The sequence below is a fragment of the Ascaphus truei genome, chromosome 7, assembly GCF_040206685.1.
Source record: "Ascaphus truei isolate aAscTru1 chromosome 7, aAscTru1.hap1, whole genome shotgun sequence".
In the NCBI taxonomy this organism is placed as follows: domain Eukaryota; kingdom Metazoa; phylum Chordata; class Amphibia; order Anura; family Ascaphidae; genus Ascaphus; species Ascaphus truei.
This window is the reverse complement of record NC_134489.1, coordinates 16,337,281-16,360,458: the sequence shown is the minus strand read 5'-3', so window position 1 is coordinate 16,360,458 and position 23,178 is coordinate 16,337,281. Positions and strand designations below refer to the sequence as shown.

The 23,178-nt window shown below is 46.5% G+C and overlaps 1 protein-coding gene across 1 annotated transcript in view; it reads left to right on the top strand.

The window, feature by feature from the left end:
• The window catches only part of LOC142499913 (cytochrome P450 2C42-like), an 83,116-nt gene extending 64,388 nt beyond the window's left edge, over positions 1 to 18,728 (top strand). Inside the window, exons 6-8 of the mRNA XM_075609968.1 lie at positions 4,792 to 4,979; positions 7,060 to 7,201; positions 18,220 to 18,728. Of these exons, the coding sequence (XP_075466083.1) occupies positions 4,792 to 4,979; positions 7,060 to 7,201; positions 18,220 to 18,401 (512 nt within the window). The 3' untranslated portion in view covers positions 18,402 to 18,728. The remainder of the gene's footprint in view (positions 1 to 4,791; positions 4,980 to 7,059; positions 7,202 to 18,219) is intronic.
• Positions 18,729 to 23,178: the final 4,450 nt, after the last annotated feature.

Here is a 23,178-nt window from a genome sequence, read left to right as displayed (position 1 = left end):
TAAGTCATACAGTCCACAGGATAAGCACCAAGAGTCATGCCAACAAAATAATGAATAGCTGCCTAGAGTGGACACTCAACGTGTTTCAGCCGAGGGGGCCTTCTTCCCAGAGTGGTAAAAGAGTAGTGGAGGCTTGCTGAGCTATATACTGTGTTCAATAAGTATCAGCGACGCCCTTTCGTGTTGGTGATCAGTAACGATGACGTCACTGGGTGGCGGCGTCGTCTGCACAGGTGCTGTAAGGTAAGGCAATCAGAGCGGTGGCATCCTTGGATACTGCAATCCCAGCTGATCACATAGCAACTCAGCTGCACATGGGCATATGCTGCAGACTGAAGCATCTGAGTGCAGGAGTCTTAGTGAAGTCATCCAAACAATGAAAACAGACAGAGGCAGGATTCATTAAATTCTGATCTGTATCATGAAATTCTTTGTCTTTTGTCACAAAAAATTGGAATTGGAATGGTGATGTTTTTAATTAATCAAAACACACAACAACAGAATACACAGGCATTGATAAGACCCAACCTATTCCTCCTCTCCAAGGAAACAACTATACCTTAAGGGTCCACTGTTCCCCCCCCTCCTGTCCACTGTCCCTCCTTTCCTCTGGGGGGTGGGAGAGGGGGAGCACAGAAATAGGGGGAGAGGAGGGAGCAGGAAATTTAACTCACGGGCAACGCCGGGTTTCTCAGCTAGTTAATTAATAAAACAAAAAGGAAATAATTGAAACAGTAACCAACAAAAAAATTAAATAATAAAAAATCTCGGCAACACAACCATTAAAAGCAATTCTCAACACCAGACATAATTAATTAAAAACGAAAATCAATTGGCAAATATTTTTTTTAAAAAGCAGCAAAATAACAAACACTTACAACCACATACAGTAATAAACACACATAGAAAAAAGTCACACTCAATAAAAAGCAAGAAATTAAAAACAAATGATTGGCCTAATAATGTATTAATCTGTACCCTAAAGTGGTACAGATTAATACATTATCAGTCAATGTTCAAAGAAAAAAAAAAATACCTGTAAAAAAATACTTTTCCATACATTCAATATTTGACTTGCCTAGAAGCGTTGGCCCTCCGACTCCTGGGGAAACAGAAAGCTGACGTACTGCGAAGGCATAAACGCACTACCCACAATAAGTCTGGCACTGGTGGTTAACCCCTTCATTGCCTTAGCAGTTATCAGCTAAGTTAATGAAGTTGTCTGTAAATGCATTTTTCATGCATCGTATTCATGCCGGGGGTCTCCGGTGCTAATATTAATGGAGACCCCGGGCATCAATCCGATGCAGGAAAAATGCCTAATTTTTCTAAGTGCCATCTCGCCGCTCTTCCGCAGCTTCTCCCCACCTTCTTGACAACTTTTTTTGCTGAGGCCATTTGGGGAGACATTCTCCATTCTAGAGCGGCGATCAGCTGTGAGAAGCTGATCGGGGATACTAGACTACCATGACTTTGAGTAGTTGGCGATGACCGGCAAAAAGTGGTTTCTCGCCGCGTGTTTGGCAAAAAAAGAAATTCCGCCAAAAAAACCTGCCGATTTTTGAGCTTATCGCCAAATTCTCACTGCTTGCTGAATCGCTACAGGCTTTTTTGGCGAGAAGATGGAGAAAAGTTACTTATCGGAGCTTTCTGCATAGGCCCCGAAGACGGAATCTTGATGGCGGCGGATTTCAAAGCAAGGAATCTGGTTCAGACGACATGGGCGCGTAAGATTAACTGGATCAGAATTGCACTTCTTCGTCTGCTTCTTCTTTCCAGTATCTTATGGAAAGCAGACTGTAGCATTAAGACAGCATAGCGAATGCGCATATAGGAACTCACAGCTTGCTTGGTTAGGACGCAGGATCTGTATCTGGACTGAATTACAAAAGCAGCTTTCTTTATATTCCTGTAGCGTCTTTGTTGCTGAACCTTTCTAACGTTTGACTGCAGTACTATCACACATTGTTTCAGATATTCATATTTCCTCCTTTGTTGTTTAATTCTCCAGATTGACTGAAGAATGCAGATTGCTTTATTCCAGCAACATAGCTGACGAATTTTTATCCCTCTATAGTCGGCCTGTAACATGACAGCTGCGTAGCGTTTGTGCAGATAACGCTGTCTCTCCAGCCTTCCTTGGATGAGGGCTCTGTAGTATCTTTGAAGTGTCAGGATGCTTCTATTCTTTCTTTCAGATTCTGCTCTGATTTTAGAGAGTTCTAACTGGAAACATAGGGAGTTACCTCTTTCCTTTTCCAAGGCGCCCTATGCTTCTTCCAGCATCAATTGCATCCTTGACTTTTCTTCTACCAATAGTTTCTTCTCCTCTTCTAATTCAGTGAGTCTCTTCTCTCGTTCACTGACAGAGAGGTTATTTAACTCTTGGTTTACAGTTTCAAAACCACTATTTAACCCAACGAAGATCTCTCTCACTGAACGTATCTCTGTTTTTAAGTAGAAAATCTCCTCACAAAAGGCTTCCCGCTCTGTGTTGTCGATCAATTGAGCTCTAGTACTGGGCAGCATCAGTATATGCCTTCTCCAGCTTACTTTATAAAATAGATGTTCCAGGACACTACCGTTTTGTCAATAAAGATAATTTATTCAATCAATCAATGGCTGTGTAATAGGACGCACGTGTGTTGTCCAGCATCCTATCCTGTGCCATTCTCCTGCTTCCTGCTTTCCTCCCATTGGTGGGAGGTCCTATAAATATGTTCTCAGTGCTCCCAGTCATTGCCGAGCATAACCTCTTTTTGTGTGACGCTGCACTCACTGCTTTGTTCCTGTTTGCCTGAACTCTGCTGCCTGACCCTGCCTGGATACTACCCTGTGATAATCTCCTGTTCTGACCCTGGCTTTGGACGACTACTCTACTCTCTCCTGCACTGACCCTGGCTTTGGCTCCACGACTACTCTACGCTCTCCAACTCTGACTCTGGCTACATACCCCAACTATCCGCTGCTCTATACTGCAAGACCCGGCAAGTACCTCACTAACGCTGTCTTCTGTTACCCTGATCTGGCCTGCACGACTATCCTACACTCTAGACGCGCTCTCGCAGTTGTGGTTGGCGTTCTATACAATTCCCTACCTCAGCCCTGCGGTCGCGCCTTGTTTGTGGTCAGCTACGCGTTACACTTCTGCAACATCCCCAGTAACACCACCTCTCTTCTTTTTCTTTCTCTTTGCTTTGAGAAGCTTTGAAGAATCAGTGGTTCTGTGTTCACATTTATTGCCCAAGACTGTTTTCAAAGTAGGAGCCAGTTTCAGACATAGGGAAAACCAACCTCCCGAAAAAAAACCCAGTAAAGAGGAAATGTGTCTTTTAAAGCAGAAGCATTGGAATGAACAACAGAAATATTAGGCACAACAGGGAGACAAAAGATAGGAGAGCGACCTCTAGATTTGAGACCTGAGCATCAGTCACAGAAATATCATACAGTAAATTGTGAAAAACTAACGACAGAGAAACTTGCAGTTACATATGAAACTTTTAGATTCGACCATAGGAATATCACAGATTGCGAGAAACTAAAGACAGAGGAACTTGCTGTTACATTTGAGGCTTTAGAAACAGGCATATACACTAGCAACAAACAATGGAAGTACTCTTGTTTTTGAAATGGGAACCCTGTGAAACAGCAGTGGTCCAACCAGGATAAGCAGAGACAGACAAGTCTTGTCTTGGACATTAAAGTCTGAGGGTCTGAAGTGGTGACACCAGGTACTGCAGGGAAATGCAAGCTGATCTTTTGAAAAAAGAGAATATGAGGATAAGCAGGGGTTAAACCAGGCACTACAAAAACCTCAAAGAAAAGTGCACTGGTCTCTGCAGCAACATTTTCCACTTTAGCAGAAAAGTCTTAGATGCAATATGTCTTCCCTATCTTTACAGAGGGTACAGTGGAGAGTTTTCTTTTGGAAACGAAAAAAGCCTCTTCAACTGAAATTCCCACAAAAAAAAAAAGGGAACTTTTCTTAGGGACAAAGTGCACAATAATCCTACAGAACCCTTGCAGCAAAAAAAACTTCAGGATCCCAAATGGGTCTTCAAAACACCTGCTCCATTGCTCTGCTGACAAGCAGACTAATGGGCAAGTACCTGAGATATCGCCGTCCCTGTATATGTATCCCTACAACATTTAGCTAGGGTGGCTCTGGGCCTAACTTGGGCCTACAGGGTTTTCTCTAGCCTAGGCCTAGGCAGCCTGACTAGCTCCCAGGACACAACCTTCCCCTCTGCGGTCTCCGACAGTTCTGACCTTGCCCTTGCTCCAGAGGATATCCTGTTCCAGAGGGGGATATCCTCTCTCCGGTACTTTGGGAGTACCAACATGGCCGCCGCACCTCTGCATAGGAGTCCGAAGAGCTGCATCAGCTTCCCCCCAGAGGTGAGGGGGACTACCCTGCTACATATTTATATGTAATCTACAATAAATTATTTATAAAGAAATGTGGTAGAAAAAACATTTATCTACTCCCATTTCTAAAGACACAAAGAGATGTAGAATTTTATATACATCATTATAATATGATATGTAACACATCCTATTGCTTTACAGAACTCTTCCATGATTCCACCTATTGCACCATAGCATTACTCCATATAACCTCCTATTGCTCCATAAAAACGCTCCTTATAACAGTCTCTAATGCTGTCTATTGCTCCCTATAACACTTCCTATTGCTGCATATAAGAATTCCCTATATCTTCCCCTTAACTCTTCATATTGGTCCATAACATTTCTCCCAACAACCTTAATGTTCTATTCCCTTCCAAACAGAGAGGGTTCAAGAGGAGATTGACAGAGTGGTGGGACAGAATCGAACTCCAAACATCCAGGACAAAAGTGAAATGCCATATACAGATGCAGTGATACATGAGATTCAGAGATTCATTGATCTTGTCCCATCTGGCGTCCCGCGGGCTGTCATTCGGGATGTTCTTTTTAAGGGATACACCATTCCAAAGGTTGGTATTAACAGACACACCATCAAAGATGTTTTTGTGTGTGCTAGTAACCTTACTAAAGACAGATTTTGATAGCAGGCAAGAACCACTTGGTCCACTCAGTGTGCTTATGATCCTATCTGTCGTACAACCCTATAGCCTATTACATCCTTCAGTTTCTTTCATATTTGGGATAGCTCTATATCTATCTCAGGCAATTTTGCATTTTGAATGAGCATTTATAACTTAACTGGAGGCTTTTCCATTAATCACTTATGGAGTACTTCCTCATATATTACCTGAGCCTCCAACCCTCCAAACTTAGAGAATCACCACTTGTTCTGGCACTTCCCTACTGCACATTTATTAAGCCCTTAAAGTATTTGAAACTTGTAATCATATCCCCCTCTCACTCATCTTCTCTGAGCTGTACGTGTTTGGTCCTGGAGAAGTGTTGATTCATCATACAGGTGTAGCAGGCATTATTGCAGCCATAATGCATTTGCCCAGCCCATTTTTCACACGTGGCTAATAGAAAGACAATGGTGTTTGCTTCCACTGGCACATTGTCCGTCCCCCTCACGGTAATGTGCACGCGGGAGCAGTAACTTCTGCTACATCTGTAGGTTGTGATACCTGATACTTACGAGGTCTTTAGTTGATGTACAGTATTCATGAGTGTACTGCAGTATTCTACAGCAACATTACCATTGAATCCATTGGGAGATAAAGTGACTTTGCCCAAGGTCACAGTGATAGCTGAGCTGACACTGGGATTTAAACCCATTAAACATGTCACTGTTATTAGATCACTTTGTTCCTATATGGGGCTGACCATTTAACTCATGTGTGACGGATCGACCTTGTCGGTATGGTCAGAAAAGAGCTTACACACCACTTTCTTGCAATGAAAAGTGCTTGATTTCCCTTACCAGGGAAGCAGGTTGTAGTTGCACAGAGAATAAAGCAATGAAAGTAAATGGCATCAGTCTGCAACAAAAACAATAGTCCTTAGTTCCAGGTATACAACAGGGAGTTCAGGCTCTCCCCACAGGCAGGCTCTCCCCGCAGCCAGGCTCTCCACGCAGCCAGGCTCTCCCCGCAGCCAGGCTCTCCCCGCAGCCAGGCTCTCCCCTCAGCAACCTGTTTCCTCACAGGTTGAGAGAAAAATAGCCTGGAAGAAATCTGCTGTCTTCCTTTTAAACGTCCCCTTTCCAATCAGCTAGTAGAACTACCAGCTAGGGTTTGGTTCTTTTGGTCTGTTAAAGTTAGAGAGTTTTTTAACCTCTTGTATACTCCCTCACATCATGAAACAGGTCACTGCCATTAGTTCACTTTAACCACACGATGGAGTGGCCATTTAATCCAGGGGTGCTCAACTGCAGTTAAGACCCCCCACCCAACAGGTCAGAATTTAATGATATCCAAGATTCAGCACAGGTGGCTTAATCGGTGGCTCATTCTTCGACTATTGGGGAGTCTTGAGGATTGGAGTTGAGCTCCACTGATTTAACCTATCATTGTTATTAGGGCATATTTGTCCTATATGGAACTGACACTTTAAAGCAGCAGTCCGCACTGATTGTATTTGATACTTTTATTTATTTCAAGAGATCTCTCTTCTTGTCCTTTGGATGCTCGGCTCAGCAGATATATGCATTTGAAATAATAAGTGTCTGGAAGGTTTCTATGCTAACCTCAGACTCTAGAGACTGAGAAAATCATGATTTTGAACACAATCAGATTTGTACTTTTTAAGAAAAAACATACTCAGGGGGGCAAGATACTAACATTATATAAGGTGTGTATATATAAGGTATTATATACGGTAAATGTATATAGGCTTCTGATGGGGGGGGGGGGAGAATGCGGCCCACATTAAACCTGCCACTGTGATTGGGTCACTGTGGTCCTAGGTGGGACGGCCACTTTTATCCATTACAAAATGTCACTGCTATTAGGTCACACTGGTCTGACTCTTTAGCCCACTAAGCTATTTAGTGTGAACCCTGAGTTTTGCAGGTGGATTAAAGCGTACATTATTTACCACCACCCTTATAAAGAGGAAACATAATTTAAGTCTGTCATCTCATTTTGTCAGGGTACCAATGTTTTCGCCATGCTAGGCACCGTGTTAAAAGATCCTGAATGCTTCTCTGACCCTGACAATTTCAACCCCAAGAACTTCTTAGATGAAAGTGGTGGCTTCAAGAAAAGTGACGCTTTTATGCCTTTCTCTGCAGGTATGTTATGTGTTTGTATTTATGAGTTAACATATTATTCAGTTTAAAGATGCAATTGTTGTATAAAAACTGAGTTCCACACGTGTCTTTTCAAATAAAGCAATTTGAATATACAGTAGACTTTTATTGCAAACAGCTGTTAGCAAGAGTGCATTTATTACAAATCAAACATTTCTGCCTGACTCCAACACAAAGGTACTGAAATAATAGCCCTAAGCAATCTAGCTTATACCCCAAAAATAAATAGGTATGCATACATAATTTTGCAATGCCCGCCGATATGACTTCATCGGGCATCCTATTTTATTTCTACATAATTACCAATTATATTTGCAAACTAGACAGGACAAAGAAAGAAAGATATAATATATGGCACCCTCATACCCACAAAAACCCTTACTGTGTTCCCTACTTTGCCTAACTGTGTTTTTCAATCAGGGTTTCTAGGAACCCTTGGGTTCCCTGGGTATCCCTAAGGGTTCCCTGCAATTTTCTGGTCATTTGAAAATTGTATCAAATGCAGAAGAATTTACTGCACCTGATCACAGAATTGCCACTCTAAGTGACTACCTAGGTCTAGAAATGACCCTGTCACTGCCTAACTACATAAAGATGTGCAAAACTTTTACATGAGGTCAGGAAAAAAAGCTGCAGTTGAATCCAAGTTCGCAAGCGATTAGGGGGGAAATGGTTTAGATTTTTGCGAATGCATTTTGGACAGTTCCACACATCTCTAATGCTATAGAGTGCAAAGTCTGTTCATATGCACCGGAACTTGTCCCACTCTGCTGCCTACTCTGTTTTGCTCTCACTCCTTGTCCCTATTGTCTCTGGGGTGGTGGTGAATGTAGGGGAGGGAAAAGATGTCCACAAGTTGGGTTATCGGTCCAGAAAAAGCACCTAAGGTACTTCAGACAGGACTTCATCTAGGATAAGAACTGCCAACTAGGAGAAGGTGTGGGTGACTTCCTGCTTCAGGGGTTGGTGGTGGAAACTCCACCAGAGACATACAGTAGAGTAGGATCCTTGTGTCTAGAAGAACACTTAGAAATAGAGGATTGCTGATGGTGCTTCTCCCAGACGTCTCTGTGATTGCATTGTAGATGGTGTTGCAGAGCAGGTATCTCCACGTTGCACATGCTCCTGTCCTCCTGCTCCCAGCTTACTATCCAATATCAGGGAGGTGTATCCTCTGGTGGCCCAACTATGCCTATGTGATGCTTGTGGGCTCGGGGCAGGATGGAATTCCAGCCTGAGGCCCAATGCCATCACATCTCAGAGAGGAATGGCCACTCTCCTATACCTCACCTTCACCAGGACGTGTCCTACTAAGCATCACTAAGAATGTCTGTCACGGGAGCTTGTGCAGGGATATAATAAACACCAAAATCACTGGTTTGACTTGAATGCATCTGTAATATAATAAAGAAAGTTTATTCCTTGAAAAAGGTGAACACACAGAATATACAAATAACACACAGGATATATACACTTACTTTGGGGAATGGCAATGAAGTAATCTGGATCGGATTAGCAATTCATCAGGCAATCATGGATCATTCAGATGTTGTAACGAAGACACTGGGCATAGGGCTTAAACTCGTTTATATGGTATTTAATTCCTACAATATACCCTAACATTGGGTGCCAGGTATTGGTTAATAATCACCTGCACCCAATCCCCTTGTGCCAGCTAACGTGGGAAGCATTTTGGTACATGCCCCCAGGTTGTTGGCACATGCGCACAATCTCTGGCTTGGGGTCTCATTTTTGTAACCCCACACTAAAGAAGTGGCGCCTCTGAGTCTGCCAGAAGGTGATCTGGACAGGAAAACCTTTGTCTGTAAGTGTGATTTATAACACCTATAGAACCACTCAAGTTCTGCTCTCCTTCGCTCCAGCATATACAAACAGGGTGGGGGAGACTTTGATCAGGAGGCCTGGCGTAGACATCTGGTTACCCCTTGAACATTAACATACTGCAGAGCCAGTATCCTTCGCGGGCTTTAATGCCAGACCCCAAAAAATACAGTACATTTCTTAAAACACCAACATATTAAAATAATCCGTTCGGTTGGGCAGAGTGGGCTGGAAATTGCCAGACCCTCATGTCGGTGGGGACTCTCCATGGTGGCCATGTTTCAGCTCACTACGACCCACCGAACCGGAGTTACAATAAAAGACTTTAAATGTACCTTTTGCAGAAGTGGCCTTTCTCTGCCATTGAAGTCAATGGAAAAAACCCACATAAAACAATTAACCTGCCTCTGTCCTGTTGCTCAGAGAGGGTCGGGATTTGCCATGCAGTCATGTCGGAACGAGGACTACATGGTGGCCAAATCCCAGCTCTCTAGTCTATACATAACCGGAGTTATGGACTTCAGGTTTTTACCATTTTGCACTTAGTGTTTGCAAGTTTTCTCCTCCATTGTGGACAATGGCACTACCCTCGTGGCGCGTGTGAGCCTTTACCGTGACCCTTGACTATCAGACCCAGTTGGGGTCAAGTGAGGGGGTTTCTATGGGCTAGGGGCAAAAATAATTTTATTTCTGGTCGCCCTAGAACAAAAGTTTCACACGCTAATTGGTGGTGAACTTGACCGAAGCCTAGTTCCCACGCCAATTGAGAGCTCTTTCATAGAAAAGGTATCCGCTTTTGTGGTTTTGCGGTTTGGCTGGCTGCCAGCTCGTCTCCGGAGGTTGGACTCAAGAAATCCCCATTGAAACACATTACTCCATTCACTTTCAATGGGGAAGCTCCGCTCCACCTCTCGGGCGCCACCTGCAGGTCTTCTCAGATATCGGGCCCAAATCTGTGGAATCTCCATAGGCTTACATGGGGCTCCAATGGCGACCTATGGAGATACTGCAAAATGGACTGAAAAGGCGGGAAAGGGAACAAAGGGCCATAAACACAAAAATATCATCAACCCTTTCCCTCCAGACCGGATCCCAGTGTATGTGTGTATGTACATTAATGGCGCTATATAAATAAAGACATACAATACAATACAATGTGTTGGTGCAAACACTGGAATGGGGAAAATACACATTTACTTGCGGACACACCTTTGGTGCTGAAGCAGGGGCATAAAATCAGTACTGAACATTATTAGAGTTAACCCTTCACTTCCGATATGAGGGTATGGGGTGGCCAGCTGGGGTGTGATCCCTTTATTACTGGGCCAAGTCCCCTCCCCCACTATACATCCCCTTCTTAATGGGTGTCCTGTGGCCCGCTGCCCCTCATGGGAAGCAGGTCACTGTTGGCACCGTTGAAGAACTCAAGTTCAGATTTGTATTCTTGATGAGAGAGTCCATCTGCATTGCTGTGCTCACTACCCTTTTTGTGTTGGATAGTGAACTCAAACTCCTGCAGTTCCAAGCTCCAAAGCAATAGCTTTGCATTCTCCCCTTACGCCCTCTGTAACCAACTCAGGGGGTTGTGGTCAGTAATGACCGTGCAAGAGTGCCCATACACATATGGTTGTAGCTTCCTTAGTGCCCACACAATGGCCAAGCACTCTTTTTCAATGGTGGCATATGCCACCTCCCTGGGGAGCAGCTTATGGCTGAGGTACACCACAGTGTGCTCTCGGCCGTCCTCCCCCACCTGGCTAAGTAAAGCCCCAATGCCAAAGTCCGAGGCATCAGTCTGTATAAGAAAATGCTTGGAGTAGTCTGGGGCAGCCATTATGGGGGCGCCGGCAAGGGCAGTCTTTGGTGCCTGAAAGGCAGTTTCACAGCCTGGAGACCAGGTAATAAGCACAGGCTGTTGCTTTCTGGTCAGATCAGTTAGGGGTTTGGCCACGGCGCTGTACTGTGGGACAAACTTCCTATAATACCCTGCGGTGCCTAGGAATGCCATAACCTGTTTCTTGGTTCTGGGAACAGGCCACTGGATTATAGCCTCTACCTTGGCTGGCTCTGATTTAAGATGTCCTCCCCTCACCCTGTGCCCTAAGTGCAGTACCCAAGCCATTCCTACCATGCACTTTGTGGGTTTTAAGGTAAGCCCAGCTTCCCTAATCCTGTCTAGCACCGCAGCTACATGTCCTAAATGGGATTCCCAGGAGTTACTAAAGACAGCAATGTCATCTAGATAAGCCCTGGCATAACTTTGCATCCCTTCCAGTAACCGGTTGACCAGGCGTTGTAAGGTAGCCAGGGCATTCTTCATCCCGAATGGCATCACTAGGAATTCATAGAGGCCACTCAGGGTGATGAAGGCTGACTTCTCCATAGCCTTCAGGGTCAATGGGATCTGCCAATAGCCCTTGCTCAGATCCATGGTGGTCAGATACCTTGCTCCCGCGAGTTCACGGGATAGGCATATGAGACCGTCCCAGCGTTGAGCAAGTGGTAGTCCGCACAAAATCGTGTGGTCTTGTCCTTCTTAGGAACTAGGACTACCGGACTAGCCCAAGGGCTTTGGGACAGAGTAATTACCCCTAGGTTCAGCATCTCCTCTATCTCCCTCTCTATTCTTGTCTTGACCTCTGCTGACACTCTGTAAGCATGCTTATGCAGAGGTCGCAGGTCCTCTGTGAGCACTGGGTGATCTGTGAGGTGTGTTTTCCCTGGCATGTCAGTGAAGAGGGCCATATACTGTTCTAGCATGTCCCTGGCTTCTACCTTCTGCCTCACACTTAACTGACCTCCTATCTCCAACTACTCTACAGTACGTCTCTGCCTAGCCTCCCTTAGGAGATCAGGCAGAGCATTGCTTGCCGGATCTTCCAGCGGTGGGCTACAAATGGGCCATACTCGAAGCTCTGTATTCTTTTAACATATTAATGTGATATGTCTTATTCCTATCTTGCGCTACCTGTACACCGTAGTTGTACTCATTCATCTTTCGGCTGACCGGATATGGTTCCGACCAGGCAGCCATCAGTTTGTTCTCCTGAGTGGGTTTGAGAACAAGCACCTGCTGTTCTGGGATGAATTCCATGCTACGGGCATTCCGGTCATACCATTGCTTCTGCTTGCTCTGAGCGGCTCTGAGGTGGTCCTGGGCCACCCCCATGAGCATCTCTAACCGGTCTCGGAGATCTACTACATACTGGATCACTGAAGCATCTGTATCAGTAGCCTCCCCTTCCCATCCCTCCCGGAATAGGTCCAGAGGTCCACGTACCCTGCGGCCATTTAGCAGCTCGAAGGGGGAGAAGCCTGTCAATTCCTGCGGTACCTCTCGGTATGCAAACAGCAAGTGCTGCAGGTGAATCTCCCAGTCTTTCCCCTCTGCCTCTATAAATGTCTGTAGCATTTGCTTCAGGGTCCTGTTAAACCTCTCCATAATCCGTTTGTCTGGGGATGGTGAGGGGTAGTGCGCCGGTGCTGTACACCGCATGCATCCCAGAGACACTGTAACAGTTCACTCCTGAACTGCGACGCTTGATCGGTTAGGATCTCACTAGGGAAACCTACCCTAGCAAAAATGTTCAGCAGAGCTGCTGCCACTGTCTTGGCATCTATGGTGCCAAGCGCTACCGCCTCAGGGTACCGGGTGGCAAAATCCACCACCGTGAGGATGTAGCGCTTCCCTGACCTGCTAGGAATCATAAGGGGTCCTACAAGATCCATCGCTACTTTCTGGAAGGGTTCCCCTATTACCGGTAGTGGGTTCAGGGGTGCCTTCACATGGTCGCCCACCTTACCTACCCACTGGCAGGCGTCAGAGGAGTGGCAAAAAGTGCCCACATCCCGGGATGCCCCCTAACAGTAGTAACGCTGCAATAGCCGGGCTCTCGTCTTAGTGACCCCCAGATGTCCCGCTAACGGAATAGAGTGAGCTACCTGTAACAGTTGCTGTCTGTACCCCTGGGGCACTACTACTGCACCGACACACTTTATTCGAGCAAATACCCAGTATGTACCTGGCAGATACCTGGAATGCGCCGCTCCTCACCTCTGACAAGCCCCGTTGCGTTTGCCTTCCCAGCCTGGGTTCATGCCTGGCTGACGGGCGGCTGATCTGTTAAATGATAATGATTAGGATTTAATAGGCTGCAATGTTTTGCGTGTCTACCAGATGGCATAAATTCATGAATTGTAATGCAGTATATATATATACTGTGCAGTATTGCAGCCAGCGGGAATAAAATGCTTCAATCCCTGCCTGGAAAATACCTCAATGGACTCGGGCAGAAAACAGTCACAAACCTCAATACACCCGGGTATACCCGAATTCGTGGGACTAGCCGAGCTCGAATAAAGTGTGTCGCCAGTGTAGCTGTCGCCTATCGGTCACCCCCTCCTCTGTCCCCGGGATCCCCGCTTTTCTATACAGGAGTCCCTGGTGCCATAGGCAGTGATCAGCACCCTCCCCTGCCTGAGACTCGGATGCCCGAAGTCTCAAAACGGCCAGGCTGGGGTCTGATTTCACTGCCTCTCTAAACAGGGTTCCTAATTCTGGCCACCCCCCGGTCATATCTATGTCAGGGAAACGGGGTACGGTAAGGGGAAACAGTAAGTTAGTCTGTGGTTGCAACTGAGCCTGGCTTACCTCCCTGGTCTCCTCAGAGACCTCCGCTAACATTGGTCCCAAATGCAGGGGGACTGGAGCCGCTGCCCTCGCCGCCGTCTGGCTCCGGGTGACTGCCGCCACGGCAGCGGGTCTTGGTACCCAGGTCATTGCCGAGGAGCACCTTCGCATCCAAACCCGGTAAAAACCCCACCTCCTGCACACCCTGTCCCTCCCCCCAATCCAAAAAGATTCGGGCGATCTGCAGGAACGGTGGCTCTCCGGCCGCTACTGTGATCTGCATCCCGGGTCCCGGGACCAATGCCTCTGGTCGTACCATATTAGGTCTTACCAGGGTTGCTGCCGCACCTGAATCCAGCAAGCCGACTGCTTGCCAGTCACCGACTGTGACCGTGGTGAGGTGTCTGCTCTGGCCATCCCTCTGCCGCTGCTCCGCTGCTGCGCTGGGATGTCCGCCGCTCCTTGCTGTGGGTAACGAGGAAAACCAGGACAGGCTCTTCATGGGACGTCCCGCTGGGGGTTGTTTCTATGACTGGGCTTGGATCCTTGGTTGAAGCCACCTGTGCTCAGGCTACCTGCTTCGCAGCTGGGGTGCGTTGCCCCTGATGGGGTATGCCGGAACGCAGCGGCTCCGGGCAATCCAGCTTGAGGTGACCAGTGCGATTACAGTTGTACCACTGCCGCTCATGCCGGAGCTCTCCCGGCTTGGGTGGACTGCTGCCTGCCGACTGCTCCATAGTCCACTGGGGAGTGTTGCAGACAACCTTGGCTGGGGCCGCCACCACTTTAGCCGCTGGCTTGCCGTTCATCAGGTCTCAGCTGGTAATGTAATCGTCTGCGAGCCTTGCCGCCTCTTGGTGAGTCTCAGGATTTTTGTCATACACCCAAGCCATCATGGCCGGAGGACACTGTTGCATCAACTGTTCCTGGAACACCAGGTCCAGCAGGGTCTAGTATGTTTTAGCCCCGCATCATTCCACCCACCGAGCCCTCTGCAATGCCATGCGGGTGTCAAAAGTCACAAAAGACGCCAGCGGCTGTTTCTCCTCCAGCCGGAACTTGCCAAGGTAAGCTTCTGGTGCTAGGGCATATTGAACTAGCAACAGGTCTTTCAAATGATCGTAGTCATCAGCGAACTCCTCCGGGAGCGCCAGCATGGTCTGTTTGGCCAGACCGGACAGCAAGGAGTCAAGTCGCATGACCCGCTTCTGTGGAGGTACCTTGTACTGGCAACACTGCATTTCAAAGTTCCTGAGAAAGCTGTTGATCTGGTTGGTACCCTCCACAAACTTGGAGAAGCTGTGATGATTCAGATGGGGAGCATTCCGGTTCTCGTGTGCAGGGGGAGAATAAGTGGGTCGGTTCACCGCCATAGCCATGAACTGTGTCTGCTCCTTCAGGCTTCCCCGATCGCTCCACAGGGTAAGCATCACCATAATTTCAGGGGTAAACGGACTGGTCGCGCAACGGCCAATGCCCCTCCGGCTGCAATACTCCCGTGTCTTTGGGATTCACCCACTCCCTCCGCAAGTCTCTGCCATCCCGGACCTCGGTCCAATCCCTGCTCTCCGGGCGGTTGATGTACGGCCGCTGGAGCTATGGGTCTTAGCTCAGCCAGCCAGGTCTCGTGGGCTTTGATTACCTCCTCCATGTGTTCTTTATCTCTGCCCTCCGTGGGCAGCCCATACTCGATACACCGATTTCTCAGCTGTGCCCGGGTCTGGACGTCAGATGAACCGGCACCCTCGCTCATGCTTCAATGATTCTTGCAAGTCGTTAAGAACAATGAGGTGGTGCAAAATCCCCTGTTATGTGTTGTACAACCGTGTGTCCAATATTTGTAGCCTCAGGAACTCGCACTTTTCCTGAGTTCCTGCTGTATTACAGAGTCCCGCAGAAAACTGTAATACAGATTCAATTAAATCCCGCTGCTGCCACCAGTTTATTATAAACCTGTCACAGGAGCTTGAGCACGGTTATGCTATACACCAAAATCAGTGGGTTGAATTGAATGCGACCGCAATATAATAAAGAAAGTTTATTCCTTGAAAAAGGTGAACACACAGAATATACAAATAACACACAGGATATATACACTTACTTTGGGGAATGGCAATGAAGTAATCTGGATCGGATTAGCAATTCATCAGGCAATCATGTATCATTCAGATGTTGTAACGAAGACACTGGGCATAGGGCTTACACTCGTTTATATGGAATTTAATCCCTACAGTATACCCTAACATTGGGTGCCAGGTATTGGTTAACAATTACCTGCACCCAATCCCCTTGTGCCAGCTAACGTGGGAAGCATTTTGGTACATGCCCCCAGGTTGTTGGCCCATGCGCACAATCTCTGGCTTGGGGTCTCATTTTCGTAACCCCACACTAAAGAAGTGGCACGTCTGAGTCTGCCAGAAGGTGATCTGGACAGGAAAACCTTTGTCTGTAAGTGTGATTTATAACACCTGTAGAACCACCCAAGTTCTGCTCTCCTCCGCCCCAGCATATACAAACAGGGTGGGGGAGCCTTTGATCAGGAGGCCTGGCGTAGACATCTGGTTACCCCCTGAACATTAACATACTGCAGAGCCAATATCCTTTGCGGGCTTTTATGCCAGACCCCCAAAAAATACAGTACATTTCTTAAAACACAAACATATTAAAATAATCCGTTCGGTTGGGCAGAGTGGGCTGGAAATTGCCAGACCCTCATGCCTGTGTGGACTCTGCATGGTGGCCATGTTTCAGCTCACTACGACCCACCGAACCGGAGTTACTACCCTGCTACAATGTCACCCTCACCTTCTCCAGCAACGGTTCAAGGGTAAGGTGCAACAGAATTAGTTGAGGACGGTGAGATAGATAAGACTCCTGCTGCCATATGTGGCCCTATCAAAATCTCAGTCTCTAACATACAGTAAGAGGAGACCAGCAAAATCTCATACTGACGTCCTTCCTCTAATACAATGCAACTTCCAAAGAGAGTGGTTGAAAAAGGTGAAATTACCTCCTCCGAGCTCAACTCAGCCACAACCTGTTCCACTAACATGGGCTGAACAGCAGCAGGCACCTGGGACACACACAGAGGGGGTGCAACCACAACACTACCACTGCTGCAACTACTAGTATAAGCAAAAAAACTATTGTATCTACTACTGCTGTGGATGTTGTCACTGCTGAGCTAAGTGACCAAAAATCCCCTCCTCAGTTTTACACTGCAGAACATAACAACCCCCCCCCCTCACTGTCAGAACACTTCTCCAATTTAAACAAAAAAACAACATTGGCAGGGTGAAACTGCTGCCAGCGTGCCTATTTAGTGTTTCTATGTTGCAGTTCTGCTATTTTGCCAAGTTAAAAAAAAAAAGCAAAATAGTACATTTGTTTTGCCTCAAAAACATTCAAAATATTTGGAAATGTTTCTAACTTTTTATAAAGTTCAAACAAAATGGCAGCAAAGTGAGTTTCGACCAGTTCGCACATCTTTAAAGGCAAAGAAATATCCCAGTACTATTTGCCAATTACAGCTGCAGGTGCCGGTTTTAGACCACTTGCCATGGAAAATCTGTGGCTATCTCGCAGTAAGGCTGGGAGATTTCTGCAGCCAGACTAATGGCCCATCGGATTAACACAGCGGGGGTTCCTGCATCTGAATGGGACTCACGCTGTGTGAGTCCAACCGGGCTGTGAGTTCCATTTAAGCTCAGGGACCCCCGCTGTGTTAATCCGATGGGCCATTTCAGCCTGACCCATCTCACCAGTTACTGCGAGATAGCCACAGATTTTATAAGGGAAGGGGTCTAAAACTGTCAGCTGCATCTGTATGTCTCAAAAGGTAAAGGAATTCCTTCCTAACACCTGTAAATGGATCAATACTCTGCCTATGTTTTATCCTGATTAGTCAGATTGCTCCCTGTATCAAAGCTCTGTTTATGTTGTGTACGGTTCTGCATACCCCGTATACTTTTCCTCTATGTAAAAAACATTGATGGACATATTTACATGTAGTAAGCAGTGCTAATCCGTAAAGCACCTTCCGGTATGAGAAAACATCTTATAACACCATTGAAGTCACAGGGGCTGATGTTATATGTACCAAAGTAGCTGATTGGGGAATTTTGGGCAGAAAATGACACGATCAGCATCTTGGAATACACATCAGAAACTGTATTCCAGTGCCAGACGGGGTCTTATGGAATAACACTGCTTAGCAAATACCAAATAGTTTCTTAAACGTATCTACTATATCTGTCAGTCTCCATGAGTAATACATTCCACATGGTCACTGCTCTCACTGTATAGAACTCTTTGCTGCTGGTGAAATCTTCTTTTCTCTAATCGCAAGGGGCGACCTCACGCCATTTGTATTATACTTGGGATGTTCCCTTGAAGGTGCCTTTTCTTGACCTTACATATACTGTACTTGTAAATTGTAATCATATCCATTTTAGATGCCTTTTTCCTAAACCTTTTTCCCATTCACTACACAGATCAGAAAATATGACCTTCTTGTTGTCTTTTCTAGGGAAGCGGAACTGCCTCGGAGAGGGTCTGGCCCGGATGGAGCTCTTTTTAATCTTCACTACCATTCTGCAGAGCTTCAACCTGAAATCTGCTCTCCCTCCAGAAGAAATAGACATCACCCCCAATGTGACTGGCCTGGGGAACTTCCCAAGGTTCTATAACATGTACATTGAGCCACGTTAAAGATGTAGTCAATCTTAAAATCTAATGAGCTGAAGGGCTCCCATCAGAGAGAGAAGGATCTCTGATTCACTTTTTATATATAGTCCAATCTGTGAGTGAGACCATTTACACATGATAGATATGGTTTACACTATTGTGGCTACTCTATTATATGGCTACACTATTATTTTTCATTCTATTTCTTTAAATATATTGCACTTCATGAGTCATCAGCGCTCCCCCTACCAAGAAGATGAAATTCTATGACTTTGGACTAGTGAACAGTCCAGACTAAGGGCGTAGAGCTGCTTTTCTTCATTATATAATAAATCACTTTATTAATCACTATTTGGTGGAGGTTTTATCATATTAGCACAAAATTTGAGGAATGATTATTTAACTATTATATACAATTATTGGGTGATATATACTATCATTTTAGTGTGTACACTTTTTCACTGCACTTTATAGAAGCGCCCGGTTCCTTACTTCTTTCTTTTGAGGGGTATGAAATGTGATTGCTTCGAAAAATGATCCACTACAACGAGTATCGTGTTCATGCCACTAGAAACAGGGAGCTCAACGATGAAATCCATTGAAAGATGGGTCCATGGACGGTCAGGAAGAGGCAAGGGATGAAGCAGACCTGAAGGCTTGTTACGAGAGTATTTATTGCGGTCACAGATGGAACAGGATCTGATGAAATCATCAACATCCTTGAGTATGCTAGGCCACCAGAAGCTGCGTTTGATTAGATCCGAAGTTCGTTTCGTACCTGGATGACCGGCCGATTTAGATGAGTGACCCCACTCTGGAATTTTCTTGCAGAACGGTGGAGCAGCATACAGACAACCCTCCGGCACCTCCAAACCCTCAGGAACGCGTGATGGAGAAGACAGAATTTTGTCCATGATATCAAAATTATTGGCTGAAAGAATGTATTTAGCTGGTAAGATGGTTTCAGGAATGTCCTCTGTCTTGTCCTCCGGGACAAAATGTCGGTATAGAGCATCGGCCTTAAGATTCTTAGTTCCGGGAATATAAGTAATAATGTACTTAAATCTCGGGGGAAAAAGAGCCCCAGCGAAGTTGACGTGAACCGAGGCGACAAGCCCCCTCAATATATCATAAATTTGTATGATCTGTGAGAATTGAAATGGGATTTTCGGTACCTGCCAATAGATGTCTCCATTCATGAAGCGCCATCTTGATAGCTAAAAGTTTGCGGTTGCCCACATCGTAGTTTTGTTCTGCAGGTGAAATTTTTTTGGAAAAGAATCCACAAGGATGTAGTTTGTCCTGGGGACCTTGTCTCTGAAAAAGAATGGCTCCAGCGCCTATGTCTGATGCATCAACCTCCAGCGTGAAGGGAAGTTTCGGGTCAGGATGGCATAAAAAGGGAGCTGGAGGAGGTATTTGCCCCTTTCTTAGTAAGAACTGTTATAGTAGCCACGGAGGAGAAAAATTACGCATAAACATACCGTAAGGTTCCTGCCAGTTAAAATGGGCTTGGGGACCTCCTTGGTCAGCCAGCCGTGACTGGAAACAGTGATGCTGTACCCGGGGAGACTTTACCACGTCCTGGGCTGTTGAACCTCGATCTGATGACGTTCGAGCGCTCGGGAAATTAAGAAAGAGACAGAGATTCTGATTCTTCATCACAACTTTATTACGGAAAATCAATGCTATTTATACAGGAAAATAAAGTGTTAATTAGAGGTATAAATTAGAGTCGTAACAATATTAGCATATTACTAAATAACAGTGAAATAGAGAAAGTGCAGCGCACCACGATCCAAAGAAGAAGCAGGTCTGGCAAAAATCTATCTTTATTGGAATGTCATAAAAACAAGGGATGCAGCCCTTCTACGCGTTTCGTGCCTAGTACTTTATCAAGAATTATCTTGATAAAGTACGAAGCACGAAACGCGTAGAAGGGCTGCATCCCTTGTTTTTATGACATTCCAATAAAGATAGATTTTTGCCAGACCTGCTTCTTCTTTGGATCGTGGTGCGCTGCACTTTCTCTATTTCGCTGGACCTCATCTCTCATCAGCAGCACACGGTGGAGGGGAGACTCTGGTTGCTGAACAAATACTGTGAGTACCTAGAGCCAACCCAATGAGGTAGGGGAGGCTGTTCCTGGACAACCTACCCCAGCCTTCAGGGTATTTTAGTGCCCCATTATCTTTAGGCTCAGTATATATACCAACTGAATGCATTAATACCCAGAGTGTGCTCCCCTCCTTCCTATATATATAGTACACTTTGAGCACCTTGCCTAACCAAATATTACTAAATAACAGTCTAGCTGGGAATTTTCCACTCATACACATTATCTCTATAGCCTTGGTTTCTGTAAGCAAAACTTTGCGGCCAAGCCGATTCCAAGAAAACACAGTACTGGTGTTCAGACCACAGAACAGTGCTGTTTGTCTGACAATAACTAGCGAAAGCTGATGAAACGGCCTGAATGTTTGGAGGTTGTTTCTATTCCACCCTGTTTCTGTGGCAATGGTACTGAATAAGAGGGCATACCTTGCGACAGATTTATTGTCCTGTGAATTATGAAACAGAGCGGAGGCTGCAGTGACCTTTCGGTCTGGAGTGTCAAAGACCTGTTTAGCTCTTGTTTAAAAAGTGCGAAGTTCTGTGTAAGATCCGGTCTTAGCTCCCAAATGGGGGCAGCTCAAGCCATGGCGTCTCCAGTGAGCAGGGCAATAATGTATGCCACCTTTGATCTATCAGAAGAAAAACGTGAAAGGGTTAATTGAAATTGTATATCGCATTGATTGAGGAACACTCTACAGCCATGGGGATCACCGGCATAACGATTGGGCGTGGGAAGACGGGGTTCCAAATGCAAAGATAACTCTGAGGCAGGAGCAGAGAAAGTTGCTGATCTGATAATTCTGGACTGAGACTGACGTGCAGACAAAGAAGAAATCTCTTGCGTCAGGGAATCAATCTTGTTCTGGATATATTGAAAGCGCTCAGCAATAGAGGCAAAGGCCTGGCCTACCTCAGGGGGGTCCACGTTCGTTTGGCTGAGCATACTGTACCGCATGCACTCACCACGAACAAGGCGGGACCCCGGTACTGAGGTGGGAAAGTACAAGACTGCGCATCCACAGCAGCGAGAGCATGCCTGGTGGGTGGATAGTCAGCGCAGCCGGGTCTTTTTTGGAGAGAGTGGGTTAGTGTGAGTACTTGCCAGAGTCTGGGGTGGAGCCTGCAGGGTGGTCAATGTCCATTGTGCCATGGTCTAGGGTAGGAGCCAGGAGAGTGGTAGATTGTACGTAAGCCGAGGTCTGGTATGGAGAGGTGCGGTTTGTCAGGTACAAGCTGGGGTCTTTATCCAGAGGGGGTCCTACAGTCAATCCAGGTCGGAACACAGGAAAGCAACAGAGAACACAACAAGGCACAAGCAAAGCAAGGCAAGGCAAAACAAACGCAGGAATGCAAGGTCACAAGAGTTATGCTCAGCAATGAGGAAGTGAATGTGAAAATCTTAAGTAGCACACAGGAACCAATGCGGCTGGGGGTGGAATGGAGGTGCAGCCTCCGCGGAGGTCAGGATAAGATGCAGGAGACAAGGGGCAATCAGAGTAGTTTCCACGCAGCTGGGGAGCGGTGCAAGGCATCATGTGAGCAGGAAGCGCGAGAGCGAAGTGCAGTGTGTCCAGGGGGCAGAGCTAGGCTCCGTGGCACGGCTAGAAGAGCTGCATGTGAGTGCTCTGTAAAAAGAGCGGGGATGTGTGAACGTTCACCAATCAGTGCAGAGGGCTGTGTTGAAGCAGGTAAGGAGGGAACACGCCGTATAGGACGTGTTCCCCGATTCCTTACAGCTGCTAGATCATTTAGTAACTGTCACACTGTGCAGCCCGCAGACCAGACCAGTCCCTTGTACTGAGGTAGGATGTAGAGTATACGCACTGACAGCAGAGGGGGCGTGTCCGGGATGTGGCGTAGTAGCGTGGCCAGGCCTGGATGTAGATAAAGAATGGTCAAGTACTTGCCGAGTCCGATGATATAGAAAGTTCCGCAGTCAAAATCTGTAGCAGAGTCCGAGGGTCTTAGAGGTTAGAGTAGTCTGTAGGAAAGCCGAGTTCAGGAGCCAGAGGGGGTATTCAGACGAGCCGGGTCAACAGCTGTAGGAAATAAACACAAGAGAGCACGACACAGGTTCCAGGCAACACAGGTAGCAAGGAGCTATGCAGAGCAAGGAAGTGAAAGCAAAGCAGGATATTTAAAGCGGCAGTGACCAATCCGGACGAGGGGCCTGGCGGAGACGTGTCGAGGAGCTGCTCGTGAGTGGCTGAGAGACCAGGAAGTAGTAGAGCACAGCTGAGAGTCTGTAACACCAGTGCCAGAATCCAAGATTGCGGCAGAGTTCAAGGTACGCACTGGGCGGCGGCATGGGTAGCGACGGGGGGCAGGGGCAGCAGCCGCTGCAGTACTGGTAGTGGGTAAGGAGAGGTCACGCCACAAGGGATGTGGCCCCAAATTCCTTACAATAACATTGTGTTAGGCCATGTCCATGGTGAGCGTGACTGCGCGCATGACGGAGCATGTGGCGCGATCAAAATGCCATGCGCATAGAGCCATAAAGCCATAGGGGCCTATGTACTAAGGGTTCATAAAAAAATTCCCGTCGCCGTTTTTGTGAGCATTGCGATCACGGTATTCAGAAAGTGTCTATTGCCTGTGATAGCAAAATTCACAAAATGGGTGAGTAGCCGTCGGCGTAATGATCGCTTCTCTGAAAAGGCCCTACCCAGCGATTCCTTTCTGGTGA